This window comes from Macaca nemestrina, chromosome 4 (assembly GCF_043159975.1).
Source record: "Macaca nemestrina isolate mMacNem1 chromosome 4, mMacNem.hap1, whole genome shotgun sequence".
NCBI classification, from domain to species: Eukaryota; Metazoa; Chordata; class Mammalia; order Primates; family Cercopithecidae; genus Macaca; species Macaca nemestrina.
This window is the reverse complement of record NC_092128.1, coordinates 93,008,947-93,033,489: the sequence shown is the minus strand read 5'-3', so window position 1 is coordinate 93,033,489 and position 24,543 is coordinate 93,008,947. Positions and strand designations below refer to the sequence as shown.

At 38.7% G+C, this 24,543-nt stretch overlaps 1 protein-coding gene across 2 annotated transcripts in view; it reads left to right on the top strand.

Annotated features, from left to right (window-relative positions):
• LOC105475677 (Rap guanine nucleotide exchange factor 5) overlaps nucleotides 1-24,543 on the top strand; it is a 242,049-nt gene that overhangs the window by 58,168 nt on the left and 159,338 nt on the right. For both annotated transcript variants that reach the window (XM_011731142.3, XM_071094929.1), the window contains exon 6: nucleotides 7,936-8,002. In XM_011731142.3, coding sequence (XP_011729444.1) covers nucleotides 7,936-8,002 — 67 coding nt within the window. The remainder of the gene's footprint in view (nucleotides 1-7,935; nucleotides 8,003-24,543) is intronic.

Below are 24,543 nucleotides of genomic sequence, written 5' to 3'. Positions count from 1 at the left end.
GCTTTTGGTGTTTTAGACATGAAGTCTTTGCCCATGCCTATGTCCTGAATGGTACTACCTAGGTTTTCCTCTAGGATTTTTATGGTATTAGGTCTAACATTTAAGTCTCTAATCCATCTTGAATTAATTTTCGTATAAGGAGTAAGGAAAGGATCCAGTTTCAGCTTTCTACTTATGGCTAGCCAATTTTCCCAGCACCATTTATTAAATAGGGAATCCTTTCCCCATTTCTTGTTTCTCTCAGGTTTGTCAAAGATCAGATGGCTGTAGATGGGTGGTATTATTTCTGAGGACTCTGTTCTGTTCCATTGGTCTATATCTTTGTTTTGGTACCAGTACCATGCTGTTTTGGTTACTGTAGCCTTGTAGTAGAGTTTGAAGTCAGGTAGCATGATGCCTCCAGCTTTGTTCTTTTGACTTAGGATTGTCTTGGAGATGTGGGCTCTTTTTTGGTTCCATATGAATTTTAAAGCAGTTTTTTCCAATTCTGTGAAGAAACTCATTGGTAACTTGATGGGGATGGCATTGAATCTATAAATTACCTTGGGCAGTATGGCCATTTTCACGATATTGATTCTTCCTATCCATGAGCATGGTATGTTCTTCCATTTGTTTGTGTCCTCTTTTAGTTCACTGAGCAGTGGTTTGTAGTTCTCCTTGAAGAGGTCCTTTACATCCCTTGTAAGTTGGATTCCTAGGTATTTTATTCTCTTTGAAGCAATTGTGAATGGAAGTTCATTCCTGATTTGGCTCTCTGTTTGTCTGTTACTGGTGTATAAGAATGCTTGTGATTTTTGCACAATAATTTTGTATCCTGAGACTTTGCTGAAGTTTCTTATCAGCTTAAGGAGATTTTGGGCTGAGACAATGGGCTTTTCTAAATATACAATCATGTCATCTGCAAACAGGAACAATTTGACTTCTTCTTTTCCTAACTGAATACCCTTTATTTCTTTCTCTTGCCTGATTGCCCTAGCCAGAACTTCCAACACTATGTTGAATAGGAGTGGTGAGAGAGGGCATCTCTGTCTTGTGCCAGTTTTCAAAGGGAATTTTTCCAGTTTTTGCCCATTCAGTATGATATTGGCTGTGGGTTTGTCATAAATAGCTCTTATTATTTTGAGGTACGTTCCATCAATACCGAATTTATTGAGCGTTTTTAGCATGAAGGGCTGTTGAATTTTGTCAAAAGCCTTTTCTGCATCTATTGAGATAATCATGTGGTTCTTGTCTTTGGTTCTGTTTATAGCTTGCATCATACTTAATGGTAAGAGACTAAATGCTTTCCTACTAGGACTCAGAACAAGGCTAATATATCTTCTCTTAGTACACCTGGTCCACTCCAGCCAATGCAAAAAGTCAAGAAAAAGAAATAAAAGGCATATATTTGGAGGAAAACATAAAGCCATCTCTCTTTGCAGATGACATAGTTATATACATAGAAAAATCACAGGATCAATACTTCCTTTCTCTTTAGCCATCACTTGCCATGGTCGTCTAACATCTTGTTCTGTTAGATTTTAAAGGTAGATGGAAGAGGTGGTTCATTAAGGAGTCTAAGGATGATCAGTCTCATTTTATATTCATGGCCTTTAATCTTGAGGGGTCTTCGATGCTGCTGCATGGTCCTGTTCATTTCTTGGTATATTCAGTCTCCTAGAAAACTGTATCACAATTGCTCCCCTCTTACCTGTTTTTCCTTGCTTTTTATTTCATTGAGAGGAACATTTTAAAAACTATCTTTCTCATGTTTTATTTACCAAATCTGTCAACCTGCCTGCATCTATATTGGTGGACTCTATCTTTGCTCCTGATCAAAATGGATGCATGATCCACATTCTTATTTAAGGTCAGTTTCCTCACATTGTGCACTGATCCCATCTCTGCACCCCTACTCAAGGATCTCATTTCTGAAGTCTCTTTTTTTTTCCTCCTCTATCAGCTTTTTCCTCTACTGAATTGTTCTTTTCAGCATGTGTTGCTATTTCCCTATATCTCCCTCTAGCTGCTGCACAATGTCTCTGTTCCCTTTTACAGCAAAACTCTTCAAAAGATGTTTATGGTTACTTTCTCTACCTCTGCTATTCTTTTCTGAATCTACTCCATTCAGGCTTTCAACAGTACCACTCCACTGAAGGCAACCTTGTCAAGATTACAAAAGTCTTCCATGTTGCCAAATGCCAAAATGTTGATTTTTCAGTCCTTATCTTACTTGACATGACAGCAGCATTTGGCGCAATTGATCATGTCCTTCTGGAAGCAGTTTTTCCAGTTGGCCCCTGGGATAACATCTCTTGGCTCTTCTGTCTCACTAGCTGCTGCTTTTAAGGCTTCTTTGCTAATTCTTCCTTTTCCTGATTGTATTAACTGTGTTTCAGTGCTTTGACATCTGGGGCCTTGCTGACCCTGGGGAGACTGCCCATCCCAGGAATAGTCCATTCCTAGAGATAGTAGAGAACTTACCTGCTAGCTTTGCTGGGAGCCACCTTTCGTAGGTAAGCCAGCCATTCCAGAGCTCATAACATAACCACTTTTTTTTATTGGGCTTTCACCTTCTGGGCTGCTTTTCACCTGCCCTAATCACCCCAGCTCCAGGTACCAAACAACTAGGGGCAGTCCCTATGCTTTTGGTCTTGCTGAAGTTAATCAAACAGTCCATCCTCAGCCTGTTTACCCTGCCTCACCCTCACCCATTCTCTTCTGGGGAAACCATAATAAAGGTTCTTTCCCACATTTTCCCCCATATCCGCTGCCTCCTGATTGACACTGTGCCTCCCTGTGTTGCCCCTCCTTGTGTGTCATCCCCCCTCCTCTTGGAAACTGTGAGTAAAAAAACTGTCTTTTTGATGCCAGTCATCTCCTGAACTGTTTGCCTCAGATTATTCAGACTGGCTGTCCCTAAATAATGAAACCTACATTTTGAAGCAGTGACCTCTAAACACAGTAGAGGTCAGTCTTGGACTTCTCTTATTTTTCTGCTTTCACTTTGGATGTGCCCTCACCCAGTCATGTACTTAATATCATCTCACAGTAGTGGTTCCCAAAATTCAGGTCCCTGTCTCCTCTTACCACCCCGTACAAAATAGCACCTCCACCACCCCCTTACTTCTGCCTCCTTTGTTCTCCTTATCCTGCCTGTTTTTTTCTTTCTACCTGATGTTTATTAGCAACATGAGACATCCTTTGGCCTCTTTAGTTTCTGAAATGGTGATGGATTCACACTCTCTGGCCAGAGAACTTAAGTTCAAGTCTGCTATTCTGATGTCCGAAGCCTACCTTTTGTACTCCTAACTTAACTTTTCCTAATTAGATCCTCTTGACACTTGGAGAGGAGGAAATACTGTGTGGGTAAACAAACATTTTTTTGTTGTCGTCAGTATTTTTCAGAAAATTTTTGTGATGGAACTTGGCATAAGATTTGTATTGGCATTGTAAGTGAACAAAATTTCCACTTATTACTTTAAACTGTTTTTGTAAAAAGTGTTATGAAATCAGCTAGTCCTAGTCTTTGTGATTACTCATTACCTCTTCTCTCAAGGAAACAGTAAGTCCTTCAAAATTTCCATTGTTTATAGACAAGGCTTATTCCAGGTGTGGGAACAGATTGCTTATCTTTATCAGAGTACATTTATATTTAAGAGTAATACAGGAATTTTGCAAAAATTGGACATCTAGGCCTGATTATGTTAGCATTTGAAATTGAACCATCTAATTAAATATTAAACAATACTCAAATCCTCAAAATCAAATGTGAAAAATCTAATTTTATTCAGTTTAGATTAAAGTATAACTATACACTCCGGACCCTTAATGAAACCTTTCACATTCATAATTCCCATTGAGTACTTTTTTCTGTAAGCGTAACTAGTAGCCAGATGCTATGAAAAATTATCTTCTCTTGAGAAGGTGAACAGTGTTTGTATTCATGATATCAAAGATCTCAAGAAAAATCTAATTCTCATTCTTCTACCATCCCACTTCTTTTTTCATAGGAATTTGCTTTATTAAGCAAAACATACTTGTCCAGAATATAGACATCATGGGTGGGGAAAATGGGGAGATGTTGATCAAAGCATACAAACTTTCATTTATAAATTGAGCAAGTTCTGGAGGTCTAATGTACAGCATGAATGGTGATGGGTATGTAATAAATTTGATTATGCTAATCATCACAGTGTATTCACCAATAATCATGTTGTACACCTTGAATATATGTCTTTGTTAATTGCATATTTTTAAGTATGAAAATATTTTGGCTTTATGCTAAGTGAGATGGGAAGTCATTCAAGGATTTTGAGTAGAGGGACATGAACTAACTTACATTTTAGCAAGACTACGCTGGCTCCTGGGTCCAGGTGAGAGATATTGTGGCTGGGACCACAGTGGTAGTGATGGAGGTGGTGAGACGTGGTCAGGTGAGAGATATGTCTTGAAGAACCAATAGGATTTCAGGGTGGATACAAGGCAGAGTATGAGAGAAAGGGGTTCAAGGATGGCTTCCAATTGGAAGGATGGAGTTGCCATCAATTCAGGTGAGGAGGACTATAGGAGGGGCAGGGCTTTTTGTTATTTTCCTTTCGGGTGGGAGTGGACATAATGATAACACATCCAGTTTGATGGTTAGAGGGATGAGGGTGGAGGACCATAGGTTTTTGTCATCTCTGCATCCTCACAATGACACCCTTAGATATTGCAGATCTCTTGAACTTACAGAGACATCTGCCTAGAGCACCAGGACTCAGCACTCTCCCCTGGAGAATTACCAGGTCTGGCTTGGGGTACTGGTAAGCAGAGACCTTGAAAGGTAACCCAGGGAATTCCTAACGGAGAGCATCTGTTGGCATAAACCCTCAGGGAGAGATCTTCCTTCCAGGGGTCACCCCATTTCTCTTCTCTTTCTCTCTTATGTCACTCGTCACTGTCATTACCTGCCGATTCCAGTAGGAGTTTCTTTCTTTTCTTTCTCTAATCACTGACAAACTAGACCCACAGCTTCTCTCTCTCTCATTCACTAAGCAGCACAGCCCCCTTTAGTAATAATGGAAAACATGCAAGTGTAACACTTGCTTTTCCTCTGCTGCATCTGTTTCCTTATTTATTTTGATCGGGTAAGTGAGAACTTTGTCTTTCCTGGGTTGCACTGAAAAGTATTTACGTACATTAAAACAGAATGTGTTTAAATTTTGTAAAAGATACATTTGCTGGGGAAAAGAGTCTGGTATTTTTGGGCAATTTGGCCTAGAGCTGAGGAGGGGGTTTAAGTTAAAAATTGACTGTAGTGGTGAAAGAAAGGAGAGTAGCCGAGTGTTGTCTTCTCTCTTCTTTCCCCCTTTTCAGGCTCTTCCACTATTGCCTGTTACTACCAGTCCTGCCCTCATGACCTTCCTTTATACCGGGTGAGGTACAGGTGCCTGCTGGTGCAGTGGGGCATGGGGCATGTTAGCAGGGAAGGAAGAGCATTTCCGAATTCTAGAGCCCTCAGTGGGCAGTGAAGAAAATCCCTGAAGGTTTGGAGTTTGGAGAAGAGCAGGACCAGATCTGGGTTTTAGAAAGGTGGTCCTGGTGTCTGTAGGTATCTGGGTACAAGAAGAGAAGCCAGAGACAAGCTTGTTAGAAGGTGGTTAAAATAATTTGTTCAAGCGAAGTTGAACAAATAATTTGTTCAAGCAAAGTAAAATAATTTGTAAATACTTTGTTCAAGCGAAGCCTAGACTGTCAAAGAGGCTTGGCAGGGAAGGAAGGGAAGTGAGAGGATCTGGTGACTTCCCAAAGGCCGGAGTGAGGAGGGAAGGGATGGCTCTAGGGTGAACAGGGCCTGTAATTCCTAGGGGAGAGCTGAGGGCAGGAGGTAAGAGAGGAGTTCAGTGTGAGTTAGGTTGAGTTAGCCTGTAAGGTCCCTACGTGGGTGAAAATAAAGTTCCTGGAATTGCCACATAGAGCCACTTTGAAGGCAGATGGAAAAACAAGGCAAGCTCAGGGGAGAGCCAGAAGCTAGAGACATACTTGGGAGTTCTGGGCTTAAATCTTGGTGATTGAGGTGATAACAATGGGATATGGGCTGTGGGACAGCTCTTGGGAGATCATCACTCTGTCCCTCTTACACATATTTCCTTAAGAAATGTTTTTGCTAAGGCTTCATTTGTTCTGGAAGATCAATGAAAGACAGTTTTACTTCGGAACAGGGACTAAATTATTTGCCACTAAAATAGCAGCAGCTCAACCATTAATTATGAGATAGCCATTATCAGTCTCGTACACAAGAGCTTCTCTTGGAATTTTGAGTTCCTTTTAGCAGCTTGTTGAAAGCAGATTCATGAGAGAATCTGTGCTAGTGCAAAATACCTCATGCCCATTAGCTAATACTTCAGGTATCTGTTGGGGTCTGAGAAACATGAAAAGGCACGACCAGCCCATGCGTCACTACAGACACAGACAAAGCAGCAGAAGCCGTTGTTTGGTTCTCTTGCCTTTAGTGCCTTTGGTTCTTAATTTCCTGTCTGTTGAGTAGCCTCAGCTTAATCATATAAATCTGGTTTGGTGGTTGAGGTTATAAAGCGTTTCCAGTCTCTTCTCAGTATAACTACAGAAGCCTTGTGAATAGAAAATCTTAATAATAAAGCTTATTTGAAATATTCATCATCTAGGTAACCTTTTTGAAAAAACGATGCCAAGTTATAATGCTCAGTTCCCACAGTTTTTATTGAGCGGATTGTTAGCAAGCATCTCACACACTTTGCTGCATGAGTGCTTAAGTTATTTGACAACATCAGCACTGCTTCATACCTGTATCTTGCAATTTTTGTAAAGGCAGTGGTTTGTAATGCATTGCTGTGATTTGAAGGGTGGGATTTTCTTTCTGGAAAAGGGTTTAATAACATTTGCAGAAACAAGAAGGCAATGCCAGAATTGATCCAACTGGCTTTTCCCTTCTTAAGGACCTGCTTCCCAGCTGTCCTGTGAGCTGGGAGAAGCCCTCTTGCCCCATAAGGCTGGCATTCCAGCTGACACACTGTAGTTACTGAGATTGAAATCAGTCACTGGACTGTGATGCTGATATTGCTGCTCTGCAGGGCAGTTACCTCCAGTCCCTACTGTCCACAGCATATATTGAAAGGGATTGCTTGTGGAAATAGATCTTGAAGACAATTTTATATATTCAGTTGTATTAATCAATTTTTTTCTTTGACCAAACTAGGAAAAAATATAGTATATAAGATTGTTCTTCAGAAGTAGATAATTTTGTCTGTTAGAATATACATTTGGTGAAGCCTTTTTTCATGAATTAAGTTAAAAAGATCATTTTCCCCAAACAAATAAACAAACTGATCTTACATTGTTACACATCGCATTAGTTGTTTAACATATGCATAATATTCTTAGCTTCCTAGTTGGGCAGTAATCTCTTAAAAAGGCAAATACAAAGCTATACAAAACTTCTGCGTTTTTGTATTCCTCATAATTCCCATGGTGGTATTAGGCCTATGATGATACCATTTTATAGTAAGTTTGTTTTGGCTACAACTCAATTTTAGTGGAAAGTTCACATTTCATATTTTCAAAATCTGGATTTCATTTAGATTTAGAGGGAATTTCAGCACTTAACCACCTTTTATTTGCATCTACCTTCTGTGCAAGCCCATATATGTAAAACTGGCATGTCAGGGTTATTCTGCTGTATCATGGGGTGAGTAACACTCCATCCTCAGGATTCAACTGGTACATTGTAAAGAGGTTCTTGCTAATTGATTTTGTGAGAACATTTGGCCTGCAAGAGGATTATGTTCCTATGGCGTTACTGACACAACCTTTGTTAAAGCATGAGTACTTTCTCTAATATAATAACAATTACATTGTTTGCCCTTTATTCCTCCTAACTGGGTAGATAAATTTGAGCAACCAAAACTGAAAAGTAATTTGTTCTTTTTTTCCCCAAAGGTCTCATCAGAAAATTGAAGACTCTGAAGAGAGCAGTGATGAAATTCTTGCGCGTCTAACATCTGCGGTAAGACCTCGCAATTTTCCTGCCTAGGGGTGCAGAAATAACGAAGCTGGGGTCCTAGAAGGAAAGTTGTTTGGCTGATGGTGTAGAGAGAGATTTTCCCTGTGGCTGCTCATCATTGTGGGAGGTATGAGGCAAGGCAGAGGGAGACAGTGGCTTTGACTTTCTATATGTGGGTGGAGCCTCCCTTCGCGAGATCATAGATATTTCTGGTGGAAACTTCCTGCAACCTTTGTGGAGGTGGAGGTGTAGCATCTGATATTTTAAATACAGTATGAGTTAACCTAGGAAAGTTGTGACCTGCTGCACAAAGGAGAAAAGACTCTTTCATTAGGGAAAAAAAAGAATTACTTCAGCCAAAAAAGGCCAGGTCGCTAGTTTTTAATGTACCATATTACAGCATTTCCATTGTGTTTTTTAAAGCTATTGATTAGACTTTGTTATAGCCTTGTTGCTTGAAGGAAAGTTCATGGCTTTCTTCATAGGAAAAGCTGACTGTGGTCACTAATCCTTGAGTTTCAGTTTTTGACAGGCGATAGCAATCCTATGTCACCAAACCTGTACCTATTGACTTGGCTATTTGGAAACTTTTCTAGCCTTCCCAAAAAATTATTTAGTTCTGCTTTAACTCCATTATTAAAATGGTAATTGCTGAAAATCATGGTTGATCGGGTTATGTGTATGGATGAAACTGGTCTGTACAGAGTTTTATACACTAGGTCTTGTCAACTGGGCACAGCTTGAAGATTGAAAGTCTCTTTCCTACTCTTCTGGAATGCAGCTTAGAAAAGTAATTTTTTATTAAATATGTGTGTTCATTTGTTCTCACACTGCTTTAAAGAGCTACCTGAGACTGGGTAATTTATAAAGGAAAGAGGTTTAATTGACTTACAGTTCCACATGGCTGGGGAGGCCTCAGGACACTTACAATCATGGTGCAAGGGGAACCAGGTACATCTTGCATGGCAGCAGGAGAGAGAGAGTGAGAGTGTGTAGGAGGAGGTGTCATACACTTATAAAACCATCAGATCTTGTGAGAACTCACTCACTATCATGAGAACAGCATGGGAAACTGCCCCCATAATCCAATCACTTCCCCCCAGGTCTCTCCCTAAACACCTGGGGATTACAATCCAAGATGAGATCTGGTTGGGGACTCAAAGCCTAACTATATCAGTATGATAATCAATGGTGTAAAAAACATGAAATGGAATCTTGACAGCATATTATGAAAACATATTTAGACCTTTTCAGTGTATTGACCAAAAAGGAGTGCCTATGGTGTGCAGAATTATAATTAGCCATCTGTTTAAAAAGCATTCACTATGGCCCAGAAACTGTGTTAAACGTTGTGTGTTTGTGTGTACACACACATACATACACATTCTGCTAAGCTGTACTATACAACAGCACTATGAAGTAGGTCGTATTACGTCTATTTTATAGATATGAAAGCTTACAGAGTTTGAGTAGCTTGCCTAAGTTCACTCAGCAAGAAAGAACAAAACAAGAGGCAGAACTCAGAATTTTTATCTCCAATATTCTCCTAACTACTATGCCTCATTTAAATATATATAATAAATAATGTAATACAGTTATTGGGATAGTTTCAGAAGTGATAAAGACATGTATGATTTGGTTCCAATAGCCATACCAAGAAGATAAGACAGATATATTCAGAAAGCTGATATATAAAGTAATTGGAAATTGTGCACAAAGAAAGGTAGTGAATAAGTAAAATCGTAAATTCAAGGACCATAACAGAAAGCTTCACTGCAGACACTGGACTTGAACCACCACTGAAAGCAGTCAGGATTTGGAGATGATAATTAGGAGGATGTGTATTCTAGCTGTGGAATTTATTGTGGGCAAGCATAGGAATGAGAAAGTACAATGCAAAAATGTAAGTAAACCCACCGAGTTAGAGAAGAAGGTCCTGGTTAAGAAAAATGAAATATTTTTTTGAACAAACAGATTAATGCAATGAAATAGATGTTCAAGAATGAAGATAAATTGAAGATAGGGTGATTGGTTAGAGGCTGATGAAAACCTAGTTTATGGTGGTTTTTCTGGGAACCAAAAGAAAGATGACTTCAAAAAGGAACACAATTAAATTGAATTTTCAAAAATCAGTATGAGTGGGTAAAGGTGGAAGACTGAGATAACTGAAGTTCTGAACTTGCATGACTGGAGACATGATGATATTCTTAGGAGGATGAGCAAATTATGCAGTAAGGAAGGTGATTTGAGGGGATATGTTGCATTTGAGGAGATAGGAACATGAAAATATGCAGGAAACACCTGGAGACAAGAGTCTGAAGCTCAGGGAGCTTCTGGGAGCCAGTCACAGAGAAGTTGCAGATTGAAGACTCAAGTAGAAGATAGAGTCTGTGGAACAGCCATAGCAGAGGGCAGTAGGGAGATGAGAGGACAGTGAAAGGAAATGGAAATAACTGAGTGGTTTATACCATGAAGGTCACATTCAAAAGAACCTCTGAAAAGGAAGGGATGGACAGCAAAGTGTTCACTAGGGATTTAGTTGACATAATCTTACTGGAAAAATCCCCAGGCTGAAAGACTGAATAAAATGAGGGAAGATGCTGGAGTGGTATTTAGAAATGAAAATAAACAGCAGAGAGGAAAATTTCATCTCTTCAATTGATGGGCAATCGGCCTGCAATATTGAAAATATCTGGTACTGAGATTAAGGACCTTGATTCTTATTTCTTTCAACAGTGTGATCAAGGTGAGTGGTTGGACTAGACAGTTGATAAGTTCCTTCAAGTTCTAAAATTCCATTGTTCATTCTAGAAGCATTTGTTAGTGGGCAGCGGGAGTGAGTCCACCTCTTCATAACATAGTTGTTCCTGTTGACAATGGCATATAAACTTTGTTACCTAGGTGATATTGTGTGCAGAAAGATATTTACATACATCACTTAAGGAACAGTTCTCATCTACTGTGACCCCTAATCATGATAAAGGAAAGCAGAAGTGACATCTATAATGTAGAGTTGCCAATGTACTCTTTGAGAGTCTGTGTTTTGGGGGTATTGGAATGGGACAGTGATTTCTAGCAGTACAGTCAACTGCGCCCTCTTGTATATTCACCATTTTTATTCAAATGTGGGATTGTTGCATGTGACTATCTTAGAAAATTTCTCATTTCTTTAACCCCAATAGTTTATTTCCTGGTCCCCTCTTAGGTTCATCAGGAGGAAAAGTCCTGTCATCTAAAAATATATTACCTGAAATTTTACTCTGGAAGAGGATACACATGAGTTTTCATATTGAAGGAACATGAGAAGACAGTGCATGTGTAGAAATAAGAATGTCTTTATAATTCAGTCAAATGTAGGGTTGTTAAATGTACATAAGCATGAGTGATTAAAACGTTCCAGCCATGTTTCTAGTGGTCTTCAGGAAAGAGGCATCTTTCCAAGTGTCAGACATACAAAAACCTAAACAATGAAACTCTGTAAGACGTTTTCAGCTTAAGGAAAAAGGACATGGCTATAATAGACCCTTTCCATTACATAAAGTCTACAAAAACACTCTAGGAATTATCTGGAAGCAGTGTGACTTTCTGCATTCTAACTTACCACCTTAGCCTCCTTTCTAATATCCTTTGGTGCTACACATTTTGTTAACTTGAAAACCTCTTTTCATCGACTGCGAGTCTCTGTTGGTCTGATAAAGCTGGCAGGCCAAGAAGGACCTTTGAATGACACAGCTCATCAGTTTCCACCCCTGAAGTTCTGAGCATTGTTTTATTTTTAAACATGAATTCTTCCAGTGTTTGTGACAAATAGAGTATTCAGAATTGATCAGACAAGTTTAAAATATTCATATTACAATCCAGGGGTCTGCTTACTCAAACCTAAAGTAGATGTGGGGAAATTTTTTTGGTGAATTATGTATTACTTTCAAAGCCACAGTTCTTGAGGATGTAAATTTAGGAAATCAGCTAAACTTTGAAGCATTGAAAAGAGCTGAGAAGTACTTGGGAAGTATCCAAAGACAGAAAATAGAAACATGAACATTCCTAAATAGGAGATAAAAACATATTCTAGACTTCCATCTCATGTATACTTAAAATCAACAACCAGAACAAAACATATTAGGTTGTTTCTGTTTTTTAAGGCTAAGTTTTTATGTTGGAAATTATAGAAATAGAAAAGATAAACATCTCATCTGGGTTTGAATGAAATTTGTGATTTTTGTTCGTAGTCTAATTGTCAAACACCTGAGGTGATGTGAGTTAGGCTAAGTTGTGCCTTGTTTATATTAAGTGCCTATTTGATTAGATGATAATGTGGGAGGCCCTTATAAAGGGACAGGGAGCATGTGATGTGTCCTCTGTGCTGCTAGATTCAATGAAGTCAGCCATCACATGGATGGTGAAAGAGAAGACAGTCTGAGTGTCTGGAATAAAACATTAACCTGGTGGTGGGGGGCGGGGAATTTATGGCTATATCTTAAGAGAGAAATTAAAATTACAAATTGGGTATTCAGAATTTAGGAAGAGAGATCCATGGGGTTGAGAAAAACACTTGATACTCTTGGATCATGTAACTGCCACTCTTACACCCTTGTGTTCCATGTCAGAACTCACCCAGTTTATAACTTTTATCCATTTAGATGTTTCTGTTTGTATGGTTCTTCTCTAAATCTGGCTCGTTTTCTTTGGTTCATCCAACTTTATTGTGGGATCTCTGCCTTGGATGCATTTAGTGGTGTTTTCTAAATTCCTTTTCATAAGGGCTTCAGGTATAAGTCATCCATCCTCTGAGAAATACCACTGGACTAGAATCTTACTTGCCAGTCAAGTCCTGTCTCATCTTTCACCTGAAACTTCAGTCATTTTCTTTGAAGGGTGTATCTTTCACAATATCTATAGCCTTTCTTTGTCCAGAGAGGTTATAAAATGGCAAGGATTCCTTTAGTTTGTCCTTCTTGGTGACTCTACAGTTTGGATTTGATATATTGGAGAAATTCCTCTTTGAACAAGAATTGTTATTTTGGACAGGAATTTGTTATTCAGTATCTGAATAACATTGACAACTTCTTTGATTGGAAACTTTTAAATTGATACTGGTTCAAAGTAATAGCATGAGGTTTGGGTTTTGATGAATCTTTAAAAAGAGAAGTTTAGAGACTTGTTTAAGAGATCATGTGCCAAGTTAGCAAGGTCTGGGAGTAATCTTAGTTGCATGAAAGTTGAGGGGATTTGTCACATTGAATACAGATGGTCCTGACAATGATGGTTTGATGTAACGATTTTTCAACTTTGTGATGGTACAAAAATGAGACGCGTTTGGTAGAAACTGTACTTCGAATTTTGAATTTTGATTTTTTCCTAGGCCAGCGATATATGGTAGGATACCCTCTTGAGATGCTGGGCAGCAGCCATGAGCCATGGCTCCCAGTCAGCCACATGGTCACCAGGATAAACAACTGGTACTCCACGGTGCTCTGTGTTACCAAATGAGTTAGCCCAGCTGTAGGCTGATGTGAGCGTTCTGAGCATCTTTAAGGCAGGCTAGCCTAAACTAAGATGTTTGGTAGCTTAGGTAGCTTATTAAACAAATTTTTGACTTACAATTGTTTTAATTTATGATGATTTTTGGGATGTAACCCCATCATAAGTCAAGGATCATCTGTATGTCATAAGCACAATTGAGTGATGAATTTCTATCATATTTAGAAATGTGCTTTTCTAAAAATGCAAACAAATGGGTTTCTACTCACCCTTTTTCCTGGCTGTCTGCCTTTTTCTTCCTGGAGAATGCAGAAATGGAGTGTAGGTAATCCCTTCCCTTAGACTATCGCAGCCTGATCAGACATGTCTGTTCCAAGAATAAAAGTTACACCCCCAGTGAATGACAAGCCTTCTTTCTGGCTGCCACAGGATCATGAACATCTTGTTACCTATATTTCTTATTTGTAGGGAACATAAAATTCCTACTTGGAATCCTTAGGCTGGCTCCAGTTCTTCCAGTGGCTTAAGAGCTACTATATGATTTGGGGAAGGGCCAGGCAGATTGAGTTTTGAGGGAAAGTGTCAAGTGAGACCAGAGAAGATGGATCTAGTTCCAAGGAGCATTAAGGAAGCACCAGTGGAATTGCAGTATATTCTGGTAGCAACTTTTTTCTGTGGTTTATAAGGAGCCATAGGACTTGATACTACCTTCTCTCCTTGTGTTTCAATCTGTCGTCATCCAATGGGCCTTGGGCTATGGACTGGCAGTCTCTAGGACCACGTGGAATGCTGGTTAAAGCTCCTTCTGTTTTCTTCAGTAGGATCGCAGAGTAACACTCCACAAACCTATACCTGTCAATACCTGAATAGATTGCTGAATAGTATATTTCTATTGCTTGTCAATAAAACATTCTTATATGTTCTGTCTATTATGTATCTTCATCCTGGTAATAGATCCCTAAATACCATAATATACAGGTTTGCATGTGCACACACACACACACACACACACAACTTTTTAAAATTAATTACTAAGCCATCATCTCTAATTCCAAAGAAACTATCAAAATCTACCCAGATAGTGTGGTAACTTAATTTTTAACTCTAGCCCTGAGAGTTTGGTTTTGGTAAGCAGCATGATACATACTGGATTGCCTATTGAAATGAAGCAATGCAGGGCAGGGGGAAATTTATCTTTATGTGTTCAGAAAGGTGTAAGTGTGCAGAACTCATTCAAGGGTAAAATGTCTCAATGAATCTCTTGGGAATAGGGAAAGAGGGTTGTGTGTGTTTGCATACATGTATATTATGATATTTGAGTATTTCTGAGATGAAAATCACTTTGATATGCAATATTCATGGAAAGTATAGACTTTTTATTGACAAGAAATAGAAATATACCATTCGACTCTCAATGCGGATATTGACAGTCATGGGTTTGTGAAGTGTTAATGTGAAATCCTCTCTGAAAGAAGCCGACAGAGCTTTAAAAGGATGATCCATGAATGTTTCATATTTGGCTGCTTCTTTGTGCATTTATTTAAAATATAACTTCTTATAGCTGCTTTAGATGAAATGGAAGTTTTGCATACTTCAGTCAGTGTTACAGCTTTGTATAGTATGCCCATATATGGAGGAGAACCAGGAGGCATATAAAACAGTGAAAATTACTTGAATTTTTTGGTGGTGATGGAATAAGACAAATTTTAAATTAGTTTCTGTTATTTTATATTGCTGTAAAAATTAGAATATAATGACATTTTATGTCGATACTGGGTGGAAATAGTGTGAATTCATTTCCTATGTTTGTAAATGTCAAATGAGAAGTCTGACAGTGAGATAACAGTACTGTGGATTATGCTTTGCAGCTTCCTTTTTATTTAGGTGATATTTGTATTGTTTAACTTGAATATAAAGACTTCATCATTTTTTTAAAATGCAAATTAGAAAAGTACCTATAATGAAACGACCCAGAAATAAATTATTATTACTTGCTAGGTTGTTTTTCCTGTGTGTGTGTGTGTGTGTGTGTGTGTGTGTGTGTGTGTATCTTTTTTTTTTTTTTTTTTGCAGAATAATTTTTTTTTTTTTTTTTTTGCAGAAAAAACCCTAAATACCTTATTTGGTGTTCTATACTTTTTATTTAATATGTTCTGGGAGCTAAAAGCACTGGCCACAACATATTTAGTGATTCTATAGTATCCCATTACACAGATTTAAAATCATTTTCTCCTATTTTGAACATTGTGATTTTATTTTCACTCTTTTGCTGTTATGAACAGCTCAGAGATGGACTTCTTTATGGGGAAACCTTTGAAGAGACTTGTTTGCAGTTGTTAATGCATTAGCCTGCATTACTGCATTAGATCAAGTGAGAAACGGGTAAGGGGCTAAGAATGGGCTAATATTTGTTGAGTTCTTACCTTGCACAGGCATTCTGATACTGTTTGTCATACATTGTCACATTTCAGTCTGACATGACAGGGTGTATTACCATTCCATTGGAGAGATGAAGCATTTGAGACAGGCATTATTAATTAATCCATATTAATTAAAAATAATATCTATATGGGTTGAAAACACAGTTTTCCACATTATCATCACTTAAAACATTTTATATTTACTGAGTAGATTTCAACAGGTTGGGTTTGGAATGTGATTGTGGAATTCTCTCCTATTTTGAAGGATTTTATGAAATGGTGCCCTTGGAATTATATTAAATAGCATTTTAATTTTTAACCTATTAGAAATTATAAAATAATGGTAGACATGGCTAAATGATTTAGCAGTTTAGAAGTTTATTCAGACTGGTTATCAGATTTTGTGATTCCATTGTATGAATTCAGAGGAAAAAAAATATAGCTTGGTCCATGTCTGCAAGGAGCTTACCATGTAGACGTGAATAGCTATAAAGGTTCTCTGTTGTGAATACAAAGTACTGTGGAGGTCAAAGTAAAACGTCATTTTGCTCAGTTAGGGTTTTAAAATAGGTCCCTTGGAGACAGGGGAACGGCTTGAATGATATGTTGAATATAAAGGATAGTATGAATGAATAGGAAATATTAATAGCAATCTAATTAGAAAGAATAGCATGAGTGAAGAAGCTAGGATGGGGAATGTTTGAGAAATGGCCATCATTTGTGTTCAGCGGAAGTCTGTGATGCATAGAAGGCAGTAATAAAGAATCCGTGTATCCGGTACGCAGAGTGAAGTGTCTAAGGTCTAGAATTGCAGAGGGAGAGGTTAAGATTTTATGTGGTAGACACGAAGAGCCAGTGAGGCTCCTGAGAGGATTGGAATGTGCTATAAGAAGCTTTGTGTAGTAACATCTTTGTCAGATGCATTAGAATAGCAAGAGAGAATAAGGTTCGTTAGTTAACCCAGGAAACCCTGTTGGCTATCTTGGTTTCATTGAACTCATCTCAGTTCAGCTGAACAGATATCCACTTTGTATCTCCTCATCACAGGTTCTGCAGTGTACCTCAGTAATTAAAATGAGGAATTATTATAGTTCATTGGAATTCTTCAGTTTGAGAACATCGTGGTTGGTTTATTTGGAACAAGGATAGAAGGGAAGACAGCTTTAGATATTATCTTCTTCACTAGGTGCAATGTGGATCACGCTTGTAATCCCAGCACTTTGGGTGGCTGAGGCGGGCAGATTACTTGAGCCCAGGAATTTGAAAGCAGCCTTAGCAACAAAGTGAGAACCTGTCTCTATGAAAAATACAGAAATTAGCCGGTGAGGTGGCATGCACCTGTGGTCCCAGCTACTCAGGAGGCTGAGGTGGGAGGATGGCTTGAGCTGGGAAAGCAGAGGTAGCAGTGAGCTGAGCTCGTACCACTGCTCTCTAACCTGGGTGACAGAGCCAGACCATGTCTCAGAAGAAAAAGAAATCATCTTCTCCAATTCCCTTCTATTACGGATAAGAATAGGAAGACCCATGGCAATTAAAAGAATTGCTCAGAGACCCCAGAACCCTATTTGTGTTTAGAAAGCAAGAGAGAGGAAAGGGTGTGTCAGGTGAAAATGTAGACTCTAATTTTATTCATGTTTCTCACATTTGCTGTCCCTCCCAATCCTAAGCCAAAAGAGGAAGTTACAGAACCACTCTTAAAGTCAGAAGTATATGTTCAGGCAGGGCCGGGCGAGGTGGCTCAAGCCTGTAATCCCAGCACTTTGGGAGGCCGAGACGGGCGGATCACCAGGTCAGGAGATCGAGACCATCCTGGCTAACACGGTGAAACCCCGTCTCTACTAAAAAAAATACAAAAAACTAGCCGGGCGTGGTGGCGGGCGCCTGTAGTCCTAGCTACTCGGGAGGCTGAGGCAGGAGAATGGCGTGAACCCGGGAGGCGGAGCTTGCAGTGAGCTGAGATCCGGCCACTGCACTCCAGCCTGGGCGACAGAGCGAGACTCTGTCTCAAAAAAAAAAAAAAAGAAGTATATGTTCAGGCAATATTCTTTTTTTCTTCTTCACTAAAGTTTGAATTTCACACTGCCTAAGATTACCCCAGCATTGGAGATGAGCAGGCACCGCTTCCTCACCTAGATTGTTTAAATGAAATTTAGTTAGGCTGACATTCTAGCTGTGAGAGATTAAACCCATACTGCAGCATCAGCTCAGGATGTAAGAGAAACATTCCCAGACATAAAACAAGGAACAGGGGATAAAGTTAAGAGGGAAAAAAACAACTAAATGGCTTTTGTACCTGTATGTTTCTACTCTCATTATAAAACCAACTATATACATATAAATGGTTCATTAAATGAACTAGTCTCAATAAGATAAAAGCAGAAAAAAATTAACCCTTTTTTACCAGTTTCCTCAAACAGGTTCTGACTGTTTCATTCCCACTCCTGGGTGAATCTTTGTGCAGATCCATAGCTTTTTCACCTTTCTCAGAGCAGTCTCTATTTCTTCAGATATTTAAAAGTCCATTTGAGTCCAGTATCAGAACTTCAATCTCCCATCCACTTCAAAGCGTCTCCTTTCCCCCAACCTGAGGCTGGAAAAAGGGCCAGGGTTGGTTTAGTTTTGTTGACATTTCCCATCATATTTTTCTGTTTTTTCCTCTTCCCTGCCTCCTCCTCTGCTTCACTGTGCGGCTGCTGACTCAGCCAGGGTTTGAGAGGCTAGGGAGAAGAGAGGCCATATCAAGAAAGGTCTTTCTTGACTGCCACAGTTACAGTCTGGCCTCAGGGTTCTCTGTGTGAGAGTTGTAGAAATCTCTTTTGTTCTATATGAGGCCATTGTGTGGATTGGTGGATATTCTTGTGTGTAAGGAGCTCCAGATTATAATTCCATGGCCCTGGCAATTCCTCTTCTTCTGAAACTTTAGAACTGTCCCTCCAGCCTCTGGCTTCCTTCTCACAGTTTTCTTCTATTGGGGTCACCCCACCTTTTCCGGAGACCTGTTTCCAAAATGACCTATATCCAACTCTCTACTGGCACATAGGAAGCACGAGGGCATTATTGTCCTGTCAAGCCCTGGAAATGGAGGCCATCCCAACACAGCATAGCTTTTCTCTCTTCCTCTGCCTCCATATGCCCATTGCCAGGCCTCTTGTAATTTTACAGATGAGAGCAGTCCCTAAACTTTGGGAACAAATGCCATTGAATTCAAGTGATTGAGACCCCTGTCATTTGACTTGAAGTCTGTATGTATGTATAATATTTATCCTTGTAGCACTCCAGCAACTCCCTTTAAATAAATGGTCTTTGTTGATCCCTCCTGAATAATCTTCAAGTCTCCCTAATAATTCCTTGAAGTGGGTGAAGGGATGAGGGTTGCCAACATGATTTTATAGAATTTTGCGGCTTCAGGGCTAATGGAATCTGTGGAGGTGCACCTAGCTCTATCTTTAGAAGGTCTGAGCACTTTTCACCAATTGTTCTTGACTTTGGGTTTCAGTGAAAATGCTAAGACCACAGGACAAATCTCATTTAATATCCTCTTACCTATAATACTAATATGAAACTATGCATAAGAATATATTATATCTTAGTAGATAACAGAGCAAATTTTCAAACTTAATGGATCCTATGCCAATCATGAAAAATTAAAGCACCATTTTAATTTAATTTGAATTTGGATTAGAAGAAATATCAAGGAATAAAGTTCAACTTTTTAAAAAGCATCTATAGGTAGGAAAGTTCTTTAAGTAGATTAAGACTTAATCTACTTAAAGAAACTGTAGATTAAGTCTTAATCTACTTAAAGAAACTGTGTATTGAGAGTCAGGACAAACACACGTGGGGTTCTGAGAATTGAATGGGCAAAAGACAGATTTAAAAATAGATATTAAAACCTTCCAAAAAACTATTACTAGGCTCTTCTAGTTGTATAACAAAAATTTGCTCTTTAAAACAAAAGAACCTATGGATTCAGTGGAATATTAGTAGCAGGTTTCAGTGGTTTGTAAAGAGGTTTGAATAGGCTATGTAGCTGGGTAAGGAATTATAAACACATATAAGAGATCTGTGTGCATATATGAATTTAATTTATTCTAGATTATTTTCATAAAAATTACGGAACTTCTTCAAGAGCTTATCTATGCAGGTTACTACAGGTCAGATACAAAAGGCACTATGCATATAAATTAAGTCAGTGAATACATGGAAAATATTTGGAACGGTGCCCAGGTACATAATAAGTTCTATGGAAGTGTGTGTTTTGTTGTTTTATTATTTTATATTCTGTGCTCTGTGTAGAGGATTAAGGCATCTAGTATAGAACTGAAGTAGGTGACCTTTTTATTACTTCTGGCCTACAATTCTGTGATACCAATACTTTTCTTAAAACCAACATTATTGGCATGAACCATCTATTAACAATAGATAAAATAATATGGTTAATATATCAATTTTTATATCCCATAGCTAATAATTAGCACCATGTTACATGCAGTGAGTGAATTTAGGATTAGCTCTTTAGACACTGGGACTGGGGGTGATTTTTCCTCATCTACTTTTATTCATTTTCTGAATTTCAGAAATAAACCTACATTACTATAAATTAACAAAAACCACAAAAAAGTGATTTTGTTTAAAAATTAACATAAGTATAAATTAAACAGTTTCCAGATTATGCACATTGTGTGATGTTGATGTGATGTAAAAAATCAGAAAAGTTATGAATGTCTTGATAATTAAGGTTAGCTCCATGCAGAAACTGGAATGCAGGCTTTGTCTAGATAAGGGAAAGAAAAGAACATTCTAGATAGATTGTAAGACTTGAGAGACATTTCAGGGGGTGAAAATGGAGGCAAATAAATGAGTTAATTTGAGATGAATTTGGGGCACTGGTTAGGACTTTGGGGTACAACAGAAGAAAGTTGTAAAGGGAAAGAGAGTTTGGTGTAATCTAGTGAAGGTTGTATAGCAAGTAAATCATGTTCCAGAGCTAGGCTGTATTAGCAAGTGACTTTAAGGCCCTAATGAGGTGTTGAGGGGTAGTTTTTCCAGATCTGTGTCATTCTGTAATGGGTAAAATGGTCCCCCAAACATGAATACCCATTTGGTCCTGCACATATTACATTACAGGGCAAAAGGTGCTTTACAGATGTAATTAAGGCTACAGACCTAGATTGTCATGTGGACTCTGTGTAATCATATGAGCCTTTAAAATAAAGGAGAGAACTTGCTTTTGTGGGAGTCAAAGTAATATGGCAGAAGGCAAGGTGAATGAAATTCTGAGCCTAAGAGGGTGTCATCGTGTCATTGCTGGCTCTAAGATGTAGGAGCCCGTGTGCAGGCACCAGAAAGAGGGCCCTAGGAGCTATGGGCAGCTTCTGGGTGACAACCAGCGAGGAAACAGGTACCTCAGCCCTACAGACATAAGAACTGGATTCTGTCAATGACCTGCATGAGCATGGAAGAACATGCTCCCCCAGAGCTTCCAGTAAGGAGTGCAGCCCAGCAGGTACTTTGCTTTGGGCCTTACAAGAGGCCTTGTGAGAAGCAGAGAACCCAGTTGAGCCACTCTGTACCTGGACTTTTGACCTATACAAATATGAAATAATAAGTGGATATTAAGCAGTAAAATGGGTGATGATTTGCTATGGAAGATATATTAAACTAATGCACATTTCTTGTTGAATACAAGAATTTGAATTTGGCTTTGAATTTGAATTTGAACCCATAATCTCCTGATTCATAACACAGCAGTTCTCTTTTGAATGTCAGAAGCTGCCAGGGCACAGCTACTTAAGTTGATTGATACCTCTGACGTTTCAAAGTGAATTTTGAAATCTGAAGTCTGTCCTTCATACATTTATAAAGGCTTCAGAATTCTGTAGAAATCTAAAAGTTCATTTTTAAAGTAAAGTCTGAAAAAGCACTTTAAGCACTGTTTACAACTTTTCACTGAAATGTTTCAGCCTCTTTTATGCTTGTTGCAATGGGACTGGGCTAGGTAGGTGAAATATAATAAATGGAGGAAATACTGATTGTGAAAGAGTTTATAATTTAGGTGGAAGAAGCGGCTTAAACATATGCAATATTAAAGCAATTAAAGACTGGATATGTCCTTGCTTCTGTCATTCAGCTCAACTATATTCTAATTATGTGATGAGGATGATAATAGCTAACACTCAAATAGCACTTACTCTGTGTCGGATCAATTAGTCCCGATGATTTATACATGTTAATTCATCTAAATCTTACAACAATCCTATGAGGTAAAGGACTGTGACTCCACCCCACCATCAGGAAACTCAGCTTCTCTCAAGGTTGGCATAAAATAATTAGAGATTTCCTACTCTTGTTTTAGATTTTTGGATCTTGGGTTCTGAATCTTGTTCTTCCAGGAGGCTTCACTTGTTAGCAGTTTTTATGCATAGAATTTCTAGTTAGAAACAGTCTTCACCAATCTGAGTTTATCCCAATATCAGTCTTTGTAATGTAACATCCCTCCAAGGTTCTACAGGAATCTGTCCCTACAAATGAGAGATTGCTACCATAGAAGATCCCTAGAATGTCTGGGACTTGACTGTTGATGTAGTTACATAATTGCTATAGTTTATAATCTTATCTCCAAAGGGCACAATGATTGGGAAAATATATATATGGAATGGTGTGTAACATAGAATAAAAGACATAGTAAAAAGGCATGAGTTTAAAATTATGTTATGGCTTTAAAGATGCTTTATTAAATAAACTGTATCATGAAAATTCACCTGAGAGTCATTTATGAGCTTTTAGTAGATTGAATAATACACTGGGTCTGCCAGAAAACAGTAAGAAAAGTAACTTGAGACATAAAAATTAAAATTTTAATGATGTAAACATAATGTTTTATTTCATTATTACAAAAAAATTAAAATGTCTAACAGACTTATTCCCTTAAAATACATTTTATATATGAATTTTTATTTATCAGGAAATTCATGTTGATCAGCAGTTAGGGCTTCAGAGAAATTACCAATCAGAGGTTTTAAGAGCAGCTTTGAAAACTGAAGACACAGATACACCTGCTCTTTTGAAAATATGTTAGTGTCGTTAGCTTGGCCTTCTCAGAGTTCTTGTAAACATCTGTAGTTTCTTCTGTTGTTTGTACTATGAAATTCATGAGATTTCCACAACAAGAAATGGTTTCCCACAGTTTTTTTTTTAATCTATTCATTCAGATTTGCACCACCTCTATCTCTGTCAGGTGGATTAGATGGCCATAACATCACCAACTATTCAACTGCAGGCTGACAGATGTCACCAACTCCCAGGTGACATGAACAACCCCCACGGTCTCCAAAGAGAACATGCTTGTTCTCTTTTGATAGTGGGGTGATTAGGAAATGAGATATTCTTAAAACAAATCTTTAAAAATTCCTTAGGGCACTTCTGATATATACCTTCCCATGGAAAGCATCTCCTATTGAATCTCACAAATTCAACAGACCATTTCCACTGTGGACAGTTCTGGGTATTTGAAAGTTCTTACAGTGAGCTAAAACATATCCTTTTGCAACTTCTCTCCGTTGGTCTGAATTTCAACCTCAGACTTTGAAATACTTGAAGTTAATGATCATGTTCCCCCTACACCTTCTCAGTAACAACTGTAAACATTTTACTTGTGTTCTTGATCACAAACATATGTACCAGGAATGGTGCCAGGAGTCAGGGTCATAATGATGAATAAAGGAGTCCATTTCAGTGGGCTTATAAACTAGTTTTGGAGCCCTCCAGCTAAAGAGGAGATTTCATTAGAGTGTGATAAGTGTTATAATTGAAACAAGTATAGAGTGCTATTGGAGTATAAACAGGACTTCACACAGGAGAGGTGAGTGACACTCAGGAGAAGATGGTACCTAAGTTGGGATCTGAAGGGCAAGTACATGACAGCCACACAGGTGGGGAGGTGGGGAGGCATTCCAGACAGAATATGTGAAAAGGCCTGGGGCAAAGAGAGAGCACAGTCCATCCAGGGAATTGCAAATGCCATATTTTAAAAAGCTTGGAGCATGGATTTTGGAAGGAGGAATGGAGATAGAGATGATACTGAAGACCAGACCAGAAGAACACTATATATGCAGTATCAGACATTGAACTCTGTCATAGTGTCATGGAGAAATCTTTGAAGAGTTCTTTGGGAAAAGGTATCATATTATAAAATTTATATTTTAGGATGATTTAGTCTGACTGAAGAGTAGAGAATGATGTGGGATGGAGAGAGAAAAATGAGAGACAGAGGCCTGAGTAGGAGACAGTGATGGGCTGAGCTAAATCAGGGATACCTTACTTCCTGACTTGGGACTGTGGTATCTGATGGTGCCATTCATGGAGCAGATTTGTGGAGTGCAGTAGAAGTGGTAAAAAAGTGACTTCAGTCTGGGTTCAGTGACTCACCCCTGTAATCCTAGCACTTTAGGGGGCTGAGGCAGGAGAATTGCTTGAGCCTAGGAATTTAAGACCAGTCTGGGCAACAAAGCAATTTGTCATCTCTACAAATAATAAAAAAATTAGCCAGGCATGGTGGTGTGTGCCTGTCCTCTCAGCTACTTGGGAGACTGAGGCAGGAGAATCGCTTGAACCCTGGTCATGGAGGCTGCAGTGAGCCATGAT